Source organism: Euwallacea fornicatus, chromosome 23 (genome assembly GCF_040115645.1).
Source record: "Euwallacea fornicatus isolate EFF26 chromosome 23, ASM4011564v1, whole genome shotgun sequence".
Taxonomy (NCBI): Eukaryota; Metazoa; Arthropoda; class Insecta; order Coleoptera; family Curculionidae; genus Euwallacea; species Euwallacea fornicatus.
Genome location: NC_089563.1, coordinates 1651107 through 1663934, shown reverse-complemented (window position 1 = coordinate 1663934; position 12828 = coordinate 1651107). Strand labels below are relative to the sequence as shown.

Here is a 12828-nt window from a genome sequence, read left to right as displayed (position 1 = left end):
ACCCTAAACCTTCCTATCATTATGGACACACCAAAGGAATTTATCAGTTCTAAGATAACCCCATTACGTCACGAAAGAAAATTCTTCGCAATTTGATTCTATGGAAACCCAATTTTCTAGATATAGATATTAATATTCTTCACATTAATTCGATTATAAAAGGTTTCCGTCATTCGCGGCTTCGATCCACCTGACACTTCGTACCAATCGACCCCGTATGGTGGTTGTTTTGTTATTTCCATCGTCAGTAAAGTGGTAGCGAGTCGGGTGTATGGTCGATACCGCCCATGGGACAAATGCGCACCTGTCCATCGTGTAACCGTTCCAATTTAACTCCATTGCGTATTTTCCCGTACTGGTTGTAAATGGAAAGTCTTTCTGGGTAAAAATACTTTGTTGCTTTTAGATGTGAATGTGTGGTGAATTATAGAATTCTGCCAAGATTTATGGTAAGTGGGGATTATTAAATGTGGTTGCAAATCGCGCTCCGATAGGACAAGAAATATTTTATGAGGTTGTAATAGGTTGGCAATATTCAGGCTATCGATATAAGAGAAAGTAATAAAAAATATTGGAGTTGGTATTCGAACCAATAAACGTTTGAAGAATCGCATAATATGCACTTAAAATTGAAAAAAAGTTCATAACATCACCTAAAACAACAATGAGAATTTCTGAAGAATGCGGGAAAATTCAGGTTGTTTTTTAAATAATTTAATAATTTATACAAAACCAAAATTTGTTAGTAAATGTATTTATTAGTAGTAATAAACAGTGAATAATAAGCCTGTCCATCGTTTCACATATGTTTTATAATATTTAATGTAACCATTAAGAGTTCTTTAACTTGTGTTTGGAAAAATTCATTTGATTGATCATTGATTCGATGCTAATAGATAATGGTTTTTCTATTATTTCAAAAGTATTTTCTGATCAAAAAGATAACTATTAAGAATATTTTCAGCAAGGAATGGTAGCAAAGTCTGGAAACTTTTACTGAGAAATTTTCCTGAAAACTACTTTTTTCAACTCAATTATGTCTCAGTCTGATAGAACTAGATTAGTTATGTTACGCCTCTAGCTTTCCGATTCTTTGACCAGTTCTTCCATGAGAGCTATGTCCTCTCATTGACGTAGTTAGCTTCTAAGTTTACAAAGAGAAAATATTTGCAATTCTTTTATTAGTACCTATGTCCGCGCTGCGCTAACGATTTCTCTATTGTTTCTCAAATTTTTTCTAATCACGAATTTGGGAAAATTAACAGGTCTTCCTTGAAAAGCCGTTTGTAAATATTTATTGTGAAAAATTCTTCAAAATTCGAATTGTTACAATTATTTTTTATTTAAAAGAATTAGTTCGATTCCATGCTATGGCTATGGTTTTTTTATTTTTCAAAGATATTTTTTAATCATTAAAGCAATTATTGAGTGCCTTTTCATAAGAGAACAATGGCGTATTGATTACTGAAGGAAGGCTTTTCTAGTTTCTGGTTTTCAAATATTGCACATATAAAAAAATTACTATACGGGTGTTTCCTAAGTACATATACTTATTCCAGTGGGTGATTTTAAGACAAAAAACAAGACGTTTTTTTCTATACATGTATGGTTTAAATCCACCCCACCCTGCAATGTTCACTCAAACCTTAGAGGAAAAATGTACGTTTTATTTTTTTCTCAAAATGAAAAAGTACCACGAAAGCTAAACAAGCTACGATGTATTGCCACTCAGGGACGATTCTCTTCCGTATTTTATTAAATAAAAAACTAAAATCTAAAAACAATTAAAAATATGACCGCAAAGACATTTTTCGTCCAAACAATCACACTTTTTTATTTTTTTATTAAAAAAAACTATCCAATGGAAAGTCTATTTATTTCTAAAAGTTTTTCACCTTTGGTTTTTTTGCTCGAAATCTAATAGTGTTCGAAATAAAAAAATAACTAAAACATAAATTTTTCCCCTTAGGTTTAAGTAAACTTTCCGTGGTAGGGAGTAAATTTAGCCCATACATGTTAAAGAAAAAAAGCCTTGTGTTATGCGTTAAAATCACTTTCTGGATAACTACGTGTACTTAGGAAACGCTCTGTATATTAATGAATGAGCTGTAGCATTTTGTTAATGCTTTAGTAATTTGCCACCTGGTGTTTCAACTCTTTTCGCAAATTCTCAATTTTTCTCCATCGAATCATGACAAAGTCATCAAAAGCACAGGAAAAGTCATCTCACTTCCTGGAGGTTTCTGTATCAATGTCTGAGGAGTAAAGATTAATTGATAATAGTGCAAGACCAGATCTGATAACTCATATTATAAAACTTTTCCATGAAGAAAAACAAATAATATGAGTTTTTCTCCTTTCGGTCGAAACTTTCTAGACTGTTCCCGCCGTTATCAGGTTAAAACCCCTTTTGTCCTTTTCGACAATGTCCAAAAAAATCGGAAAATATTTCTTAAACTGATAGAACCTCCATCAACACACGCATTTCTTGGAATGAAATATTTTTTCCTGTGAATTTTCCTTTTGGTACTAAAAGAAAAATAAAAATTTTTAGAGAGGTTCTCAAAAAGAAAGGAAGCATGTGAAAGCAGTGAAAAATTTAGTTGTTCCTCAAATTTTATTGGATAATTTTTATTTTATTTTATTTACATTATAATATTATTACATCATAATGAATGTTAAGAGGTCACGAAATGCGCATTTTTTGGTATTATTTTCCTATTTCAGATATAACTTTTACAAAATATTTTTTTGTTTTATTTCTTATGATTAACCATTTCATGAAAGAGAAAATTACTTGAGTCAGTTTTTTTTTAATTTCCTGTAATAAAAATCCCCATACTACCACGAAGCGTATGAGACGCCACCCCCGAAGAAAAACAAGGACAACCCCCTTTTTCCTGTCAAACACTCAAAGTGCACATGTGAGTGGTCATTATCCGTATTTGCCTTTTCGTAGCTGTAGTTTCGACGCACGTCAAGTAGATGTCGATGAATAATTAATGCCTGAAATTATGGAAATGCTCAAGTTTTCGCCTAAGTAAGCTAAAATCTACATAGAGAATTTTTCATAATATATTATTCTCTATTCTCCAAATGATCTTTGACAAATCGTTAAAAAAAAATAACAAAAAGACATAAAATGGCTTTAGAAACACTTAAGGGTGCATGATTCATCCCAACAACCACCACACGATCGTCTTAATGCACGACGGGAAAAATATTGATCCAGGGGTCAATTTTCCGAGCCGGCGTGACGTCACAGCGGTCGATCGCCATGTTGTTCGACGGCACTTGTTATCCAGATCAACGTTCCAGTTTGGTCATGCGGTTCGTGGAATTTTTCGTTCGATAATTTACTTATCAGTCTAGAACCCCCAAAATAATGTCACAAATCTCTGTCATTCTGTAACTTACTGACAGATCAATTTCCTTTCAGGTATGTTTCAACATGATAACATCACGGAAACTCAGAAAAACCATCCGAAAAGCCATAAGGCTCAAAATCGTCTGAAACGCAATACCGGCTCAAAAATTGCTCATCCTAGCCGTCTGTGGAAGTCGCAGACTGACAGGAAAAAACAAGTGCTGTAGACTGCAAAATGGCTCCCGCCTGTCACGCTGACGGGTGCGAAAACTGCCAAAAAGGTCTTTGCAAGAATAATTGTCCTCAAGAAATGGATTTTGAAGGCCCCATGGAAACCGAAAGGGCCACTAGGCAATTGGAGAGTCTGAACAAGGAGTTCTTTGTTGAAGGTTAGTGAAAAACATATTTAGGGTTGTCAACGAAAAGGGTGGTACCGAATTTGAATATTCCATAATAAGTTCATTCCCCACTAGCAATTTCTCATTTTATAAAACTCAGCAACATTGCCTGATTTAAAATATTTCTCGTGAATTTTGAGACGTAAATACACGTATAACATCTTAGGACACATCTATTCGAACGGGCCAACATTGTACATAATACAGGGTCATTCAGAATTATGGGACCAAACATCTAGGGATTATTCAGTGCAACAATAGAAGACATTTGAGTATAAAAACCCACGTCCGGAAATATCTCCCTAAGACGCTACGTCCTTATGATGCTTTAAGACAGTTATTTACAAAAATATCTTTTATCGAGTTGTTTTATTTATTTTCAAGCCAGAACTTCTCGAAAACGTCCCATTGAACGCTCGACAGCAAATGTGGCTGCAACGTGGTGGTGCGTCTGCACACTTTTCTGTTCAAGCCGTCAGTATTTGGACCATCAGTTCGGACAACATTGGACCGGCAGAAGTAGTCCAGTTCCGTGGTGCTCTAGGTCACCCGGTCTAATACCTTGGGATTTCTTTTATTCATATCAAATCATGGTCATATCAAATCTCTGGTTTAAGAAACTCCAGTAGAAACAGAGCTAGACCTGGTTGCAGGAAATACTGCGGCATTTTAAGTCGTTCAAAATTATCATAAAATTTTTAGCCAGGTCCATAGAAACCATGCACGTCATTAAATAGGTCTATTCAAGTTTTAAAATGACGTTTTAAACAATTACGGTCGTTCTATTTTTTTCACAAACGAAATAAAATGAAATGTATTAAAACTCGATAAATTACATTTTTGCACCTACCTGTCTTAAAGCATCATAAGGACGTAACGTCTTAGCGAGACATATCCCGTTATGGTTTCTTACACTCAAATATCTTCTATTGGTGCATTGAATAATTCCTAGACGTTTGATCTCATACTTCTAAATTATGCTGTATATTTATAGAAGCACAGTTATAGAGAATTTAAATTTCAGGAAATATATACAGAATTTTTTTGAAAACCTGTTGTGATAAAATTGTCAGCATTCTTTAGATTTTTATGTATTTTTTATTTGTATTTTTTTATGCATTTTTATATTTGACTTTTTTTATTCTATTTGTACTAACTACAGAATTGTTGCTGATTGGATTTATTTGTTGCGTATAACAATATAACAATGATCTGCATATCTTACGAGTATCTTACGTAATTTTCGCAATTTGCGTTTTTGGCACATTACACTTCGTCTACAACTGCGGAAATAAAAATATTTCTTCTCTATTGTTTAATTTTGTCCCAACTCCAACGAAATTGGACCGAAATAAGTTTTTCTAAGTTTCCTGTCGTTCACAGATTTCTCCCTTAAACCTGCAGAGTACCTCCCGGATGTTCAAAACTGCATTGAAATTGAATCCACCACCGTAATCAGCATGCAAAATGGCAATTACAGCATAACCACCCAAGTGGACGAACTAAACCAACCCCAAGATACAAATTTCGTGGACCTGAACCAAAACCAACCTTACGCTACCGTAAACTACGAAATCTACCAAGAACATCCCCAAAACTCGGACTCGACAGAGAATTTCGTAATAGAACGGCAATGTTTCGATAACGCAATGGAAATATCTTTGGTTGACCAGAATTCATCAGTTGCTCAACCAACCTCAAATATCAGTATTATTGAAATTAAAGATGTCTGCTCATTGGCGCCCCCGATTGACGTCACTCAGCTTAATGCAGCAAATTTATTTCATAGTTCCGCTAATTACCCTCAAGAAAATACACAAATCACTTACCTAGATATTAAGGATGATTCATCGAGTTCAGAGAAGTTTTGTGGAGATCATCTTCAGGGCACCAGCACCATGCTGAGTCCCAAAAGCGAAAGCGACTTGGATCAGAACGAGACGGACTTGAAAAGTCTGAACTGGTTGCAGAATTATACCAATATCATGTCAGGTAAGAACTGATTAAATTAGTAAATAAATTCAATAATTAAATTATGCATTAATAGTTCCTAACTTACCTACGCCGCCGGTTTCACCCACTCCGAAACCAAAGATCAGTAGTGCGCATATAAATGAATCGAGCCACGCAGCGGACACGAAAAACGGGCCGCCGCGAACTGCAGATTTGACCATTGACATTACATACTATAAGAAAAATGGTGACAAAAAGCCGCCGTTTTCCTATGCCACTTTAATTTGTATGGCAATGGGCAAGAACGGAAATCGTATGACATTGAACGCCATCTATCATTGGATCAGAGAGAATTTTTTGTACTACAGGAAGGCACATCCCAGTTGGCAGGTAAGAATATTGTCAAAAAAATTATAGTTTTATGCCAAAACGTTGAATTCGCTGGAGCAAAATGTCAGTACTATTGTTCGTAAAAACAAAAAGTCGTCCGATGCTACATATATGTATTTCGAATTTCAGTTGACAAAGAAAAAACTTAGTATGAGCTACCTCCCAAAGAAACCCGGTGGCAATGAAAATTATTAGCTCGAAATTGCACGTCAATTTAAGACTTATACTTTTTCCTTAAATACAAAATGTTTGCACCCAAAATTGTAATTTCAGAATTCGATTCGTCATAATCTGTCCTTAAACAAATGCTTCATGAAACAAGCTCGTTCTAAAGACGAACCCGGAAAAGGCGGTTTTTGGAAACTGGACCTGGAAAGACTCGAAGAGTCTCGAAGATCGAAACGTCGATCTTCACTTACAGTGCGCACGCCCAAAAACGGAGGGCAGCCAGTCAAACCGGCCAAAACACATAAAAAAGTAAAAAGGTATATATGAAAAATTGAGATCCAACGTTATTGAATAAAATTGACTTTATACTTCGATTTAGATATCGTCCCAATTCAACCCCTGCAGAAAGAAAACACAATATATTGTCTAATATTTCCATATGTGGAGCGACTGAGATAGAAAACGTGGAAGAGGCTGCCAGAGCCAGTTTGAAATTCAAGAAACCTTCTCAAAATGGTTCACTTAAATACCTATATAAATTGAAGAAAATGAAAAGAGAATTGGACGAAATTTTAAGCGAGGAAAAAATTGTGTCCGAAGAAGAAATAAATATGTTGGATTCAAAGGAAGGGTACGTGACATTCTTCTGTAGTAACAATGCTTTACAACATAAAAATAATTAACAGATGTCAAGTTGTCATCCCTCCTTCGATGCCTCAAGCGCCCCCTATTACCGAACCAGTGGCTCCGCCCATAGTGGGCGAGGAGGAACTAACTGGATTACTGTTAGCGAGTAACGGTTGGGATGAGTGCCAATTGGAAATGCTGGATTCGATTCTGGATTCCCTTTAGAAGTTGGAAACTTTTTTGGGAAGCCTTTTGAGTTGAAAAATATTTTAAATAGGGGATTGCCGTAGAAGTGAAAGTAAATGAATTGCAGGAGTGTCTTATTAGGTCCAAATCAAGTTATTTTATAAATAGAAATCTAAAATCTCAAAGTTTGGCAAATGGTCCACTTTGACTGCTTGTATAATGATTAATAACATGTCAAGCATAATTAGGTTGAAACAACAAATTTTTAAACGTTGCCATTTTTATCTATATTTCGTTAATGGTGATTTTTCCTTGCTCTGAAGCAAAGTTGTCTTAGTAACAAGATTTGAAAATAAAACACTTTGAATGACATAAATCGTTGTTCATACAAACTTTAACCGTCTAGTCATAATTCTATAAACACAGAGTGTTTTTGTGCCTTCGCCTTTACAACACACAGTGTGACTCTTCTAGTTGTGTGTCTTAATAAATTAAATGTATAATTTGTTATCATAGGGTTGTCGTTTAGATATTGTAGTATCGTAATCATACATTAAGAGAAATTTATTTACTTGAATCACTGTTAAATTTATTCGGGCAAAAAGATGTCTTATTACTGTTCATATTGTATCTTGGTTTGCTCAATTATCGCTCAAAAAAAAAATGTTGATTGTGCTCAAACGTAACGAAAAAAATATATCAAAGTTTGGCAATAAAATTTGCTCAGTTTGCTTCGCTCAAAGAAACATTTCCGTCCTCAACTTATACATCTATCAATCGTGAGAATTTATTTTATAAAATTTGCATTAAAGTATTTTACTTCTAAAAAACAACTGACATTTGTTGCCTATTGAAAGTGCACTTTTTTACTAATTTAAGGCCCAAATTCATCATCGCACATCCGATAATTTAGCCGGCACAGCGTTGATGAGTAGAAGGCCTAAAAGTAATTTTTCGGCCTTAATAAATGAGGCCTTTATGTATCAACTTCCGTCCAAATAGTCTTTAAGTGTAGATTTTTATCGGGGAAAGTATTGAGTTTAGAAATTAGTTGTATATTTGGATACCCATAGAATATAGCAGAAGAATTATATTACTACTTGTAAGGTTGGATTTAGATATTTATCTATGACGCTGAATAAACTATTTAAAGTAATATTTTGTCTTATAATTTATCTGGTAGCAGTATTGAAATATCAGAGCCAATAAACTGTTATTAAAATACTTTATTTTCAATAAATAGCAACTATAACCTAAAGGATCAAAAGTCTATTTATAAAGGTAAAATTGCAAAAGCCCTAAGCGCTAAGAGGTAAAAATGTGGGATTAGATTTTTGGTCTTGGTTGATTTATTATATAACACTAAAGAATCAACAATTTTATTATAAATATTATAGGATATAAATTATTCTAAGTTATCGTTGCATTAGAGAGATCACAACGAAAAATAATTAAAATTGTCAAACTTATTGCTGAAACAAGCAAGTTTTTATGGATATAAAAGTAACGCAAGTGGATTAAAATTTCGGAACTTAATAAGAAGTGGAAGTAACGTCAAATTGCCAACGGTTTTCTTATATTTATTTATGAAGAACATGAAGGACCATATCGATTTTACTCCAGGAGATACTCCATATCACAATACATCACTCAATAAGTCGCCAGTCTAACTAAGCAAATTATATGGGTCCATCAACAGTGTTGTCATGTATGTGTCAGACCAGTAACTTATTGGGTGATATATTTTATGATTAGTGTCTCGGAAAGCAGATGCCAGTGAACTTGAACAACACAGTAACAGTTCTTCTTAGGAGACAGAAAAAAACTAATTGATTTATACCGATTAGAGAACCATTTACTATAATTAACCTAACGGCGAGACTCAAAATACCTCGAACCGATTATCTTGCTAAAAGGGCGGTGATGATCACCTTCACTAAACCAGAGCCAGTCCTTGGAATATCTAAAGAAATAGCAATGAAGGCCGTCCAGTGAGGTACTGAATAGAACAAACTTTTCTGGAATGATTGCCCGAGCTTTGTTCACTCAATTATCTAAAACTCTTGAGAACAAGACACGAAATCTGTTAAACCTCGATAGACTAAAAGTTGCGAGCCGTCAGAGAATACTAGACACTGTCGATTGTGATTCCAAATGTGCGTGAAGGATGAGGAAATGGTCGAACATATCCTAGGTGAATGCTCAACTTCCAAAAGATTTCAGAAACTGGAAAGAATACAAATCCTTAGGAAATATAATTTTCTGGGTGAACTGCAATAGGTATTAATGCATAAGAGATCTTCTACTCTGGGGTGCAAGGGTAGTTTCAGATCATGGTAAATTTAATTTAATCATCTAATTTTGGACCACACTAATGCAACCGTAAAATACATTTCACATGCTTGATATTAAAATGTTTACAGCGACTCTACCGTAATGCTTTCAGAGAAACTTTTATCGTAATAAAACATTCCATAGTAAAATATTATTAGGATTGCTGAAAGATGTCTTTAATACTCTATAGAATGAAGAGATACTATTGTTTTTGCAACTTCCAGTCTGGTTTTAATGCAAAGCATTTCTTATTGACATTTTTTTCATTTACTTCTTAGTATTGAACTTCTTCCGAAAAAATGCATAAACACGATTAATAATGGTAAAACTGTGCAAAAATACCCTTAGCATCTAATTCGTTACTTTCATTTTTGATCACAATTTTATGCTTGTGTCTGAAGATTGATACAACTATTTCATCTGTGAACACTTCTTAAAAGTCCTTTAAAACATTTCTGGACACTAATGAAACTACAAAGACTCCTCTAATTTACCTACAGGTTTTTGATTTAGAATCAAACTTATTGCCTCAAAGGTAAACTTCACCCATTGGGATTAAATTTCAAAACTTCCATTTTAAATGCAATTCAGTCAATAGACTTAAAGAAAGTGGTCTTACCGTTTTTTTTTCCAGCATAAAGGAAAGTAAAGCTTCATCATTTCAAACACAAAGCAACTACAATTTAAAACAACATATGACACCACATTTTATTTGTTGAAAATCTTCAAAATCCTCTCCAGCCTATCCAGACAGTCAGTGGCATTTGAATTGTTTTTTAATTTTCCCAGCATCTGAGGAACTTCATTGCTTTTCAGCTCTTTCAACACTTTATCAGACTTTAATAAATTCTCCAAAAAACTAATGCAGTTTTCAGTGGTGTGTTTATCCCATTTCTCGCCATATTTATTTAAAACAAAATTTACATTTTTGCCAAGATCTGCCTCACACAGCTTTTGGTAAAACTCCTCTACATCAGCCTGAAAAAAAGCATCCTAGTACCTTAAACACTGATTGGCAGTGAAAGAACTTACTTGAGGATGTTTTTGCTTATTAGTTAAACCAATTGCTAAAACATTCAAAGCCAAGAATGATTCATTCTGCATTAGTCCATGATTTGACGAAATCATATCAATGATACATTTAACACTGTCTTTAACTTCAATAAATGTTGGAAAGGGTTCTGATGAGTAGGAGTTTTTAATTAACCAACTGAAAATTCTTGGTACTTCACCCCTAAAATTGGATTAAACCTTTTATTAATTCTACAGCCCAAGAGACTCTTCTACTGTGTCTTACCTGATCCCAAGATGATCAGAATTGTAGCACCAATAAACTAGTTTCTCTATAAAATCCTTCTTGGAAAGCAAATATAAAGAAGCCTCAGGTTGCCCATCAATAACCATTCGAATCGTACCTAGCAACTTAAAAACAACAATGGACTTGTCTTGGTTCAGCATTGGGTACATCACTTCTATTATATCATCTTTCAAAGCTTGTGCTTTATTCTCTTTAGAAATAACTAAGTTTTTCAAGGTGCTAAGCAAAGCATGTTGCACTTTGCAATCATTGATATCAGTGGAATGATTATACTTTCTCAAGAGATCAATCAGTTTTTTGGCAATGCCACTTTTAACCATTTGAATGCAGTGGGTGTCTTTTCGGGCAAAGTTGCCAATTGCCAGGATACCTGATTTAAGAAATGAGTTTTAAAATACAGAAAATAAACCTACAGCAACATACCAGTGCTTAGCAAATCTGAATCATCTGAATCTAACCAAGTAAGCATATTGCAATACATTTTGCCTTTACCATCATTATACAGCTCATCCATACAAGAATCACCAGTGAGGATGAGGACTATAAGGTCACAAGCAATTTTTAACACAGCCCTACTATCCTCATCATTTACTTTGTCCCTAAACATTTATCATAAGTATGATAATAGACATCAACTAATTTCACCCTTATTACCTATATTTCTCAATTAAATCATACAGCAATTCACACATTCCCTCTGTAGCTAAAAGTGTTTTTATGTCATCTTTCTCTGACAAAGAATGAAAAATCTCTAAGCTCAAAATGCATATCTCAGGAATTTCTGTCTTTTTAAAAATTTCTATTATTAATTTGCTGATCGACAATATATTATCTTTTTCATCAAGGTAATCTGTGAGGGAATTGACAATGCTTAAAAGAAATGTTATTAGGACTTTGTTGTCTTCAATTGGATCCTGAAAAAGTGCAAAAATCAATCAAAAGTCTTTGAGTCAGTAAATACCAACCTTGTATTTGCTCAAAAGCTTTTCTACCACAGACAATATACCACCCTTTAATGCAGTTTTGGGCAAATTGTCATGTGTACTAAGTAAATTGACTAACAGTCCAGAAGCTTTTACAGTCAGGCTGTCACTTTGTCTTTTTGAATCACTGCGTAGGACTTTAAAAATGCTTTCAATACCCACATTATTAACTAAATTGCTGGCTTCTTCATTCTCATAACAAATGTTGCCCAGAGCTCTTATAGTGGTGAAAATTAATTCTGGAGAACCTGGAATAGGAGCCTAAGTCAAAACCTAATATGTTATATTTCTTTTATATTCTCAGGTTTTTGAAGTGCAAATTTGGATAGGTGTTTACATATAATTCTCTCTCAACATATTATAGTTAAATATATACATGTTTGAAGATGTGTTGAATTACAGAAATGTGGACAATAAAAAGTTTGGTATAAATTGTTGACATTCAGGCCAAAAAAATCTTTAAGGTTCCTAAATTCAGTCAATGAAATGTTACTTTAATAAATATTTGCTTAATGTGTTTATCAATTCAAAAGTGATGTGTCCAAGGATTTTTTCTTTTAATCTGTTCTATGAACCATTTAGTAATATTCCACAAAAATAGTCAAAATTTGAGGGAACAACAACTTTAAGTGACTTCTTTCTGACCTGACTCCATAAACTCCATTAACTTATTCACAATCAATTCATTAGTAAAGATCTTCCTGTTTTCTTGATTTTTACACAACTCTGCGATAGTTTCAGAGCCGACAGTCTGAACATCCGTCGAATCAATATTGAAAAGCTTAATAAAAGTGTTGATTTCCTTTATTTGTACACTGTCTGCTTTCTCAATCAAGCTCTTCAGGTGCTCTATTATATCATGATTATTCTCCTTATTTATTGAAGAATTTAAATCATTTATAATGTTTTCCATTTTTAGTGGAATGTGTAGTAATCAAGTGAAAAGCGTAAAACAAGTGTAGAAAAGAGACAATTATAATGATAATATTTTGAATATTTTGTTTTATTTACAATTGTAATAAATGGTATTTGTCAATGTGACGCACATGCCAATGTGGCATTCTGTGTCGCATATCATATAGCTCTTTGTTTGAACAATGAGTG

General features: G+C 33.8%; 2 protein-coding genes across 4 annotated transcripts; one reads left to right on the top strand and one right to left on the bottom strand.

The window, feature by feature from the left end:
- Nucleotides 1-263: 263 nt before the first annotated feature.
- On the top strand, nucleotides 264-8245 carry LOC136346507 (uncharacterized). 2 transcript variants are annotated; one of them, XM_066295702.1, is made up of 7 exons: nucleotides 264-449; nucleotides 3440-3756; nucleotides 5149-5757; nucleotides 5813-6108; nucleotides 6382-6593; nucleotides 6656-6907; nucleotides 6963-8245. In XM_066295702.1, exons 2-7 carry the CDS (start codon nucleotides 3603-3605, stop codon nucleotides 7126-7128), a joined length of 1689 nt encoding a protein of 562 aa, XP_066151799.1. In that variant the 5' UTR covers nucleotides 264-449; nucleotides 3440-3602; the 3' UTR covers nucleotides 7129-8245. The 2 variants fall into 2 exon arrangements, with proteins under 2 accessions (XP_066151799.1, XP_066151800.1); XM_066295703.1 differs by lacking the exon at nucleotides 264-449 and having other exon boundaries at nucleotides 3211-3756.
- A 52-nt stretch (nucleotides 8246-8297) lies between these two features.
- Nucleotides 8298-12743, bottom strand: vimar (visceral mesodermal armadillo-repeats). 2 transcript variants are annotated; one of them, XR_010733313.1, is made up of 8 exons: nucleotides 12370-12743; nucleotides 11707-11972; nucleotides 11396-11655; nucleotides 11165-11340; nucleotides 10721-11111; nucleotides 10456-10657; nucleotides 10043-10401; nucleotides 8298-9315 (listed from the first exon to the last, which is right to left on the bottom strand). XR_010733313.1 is itself a non-coding variant. In XM_066295701.1 (7 exons), the coding sequence occupies exons 1-7, from the start codon at nucleotides 12635-12637 to the stop codon at nucleotides 10132-10134; spliced, it is 1833 nt and encodes a 610-aa protein (XP_066151798.1). In that variant the 5' UTR covers nucleotides 12638-12743; the 3' UTR covers nucleotides 8298-10131. The 2 variants fall into 2 exon arrangements, 1 of the variants encoding a protein (XP_066151798.1); XM_066295701.1 differs by having other exon boundaries at nucleotides 8298-10401.
- Nucleotides 12744-12828: the final 85 nt, after the last annotated feature.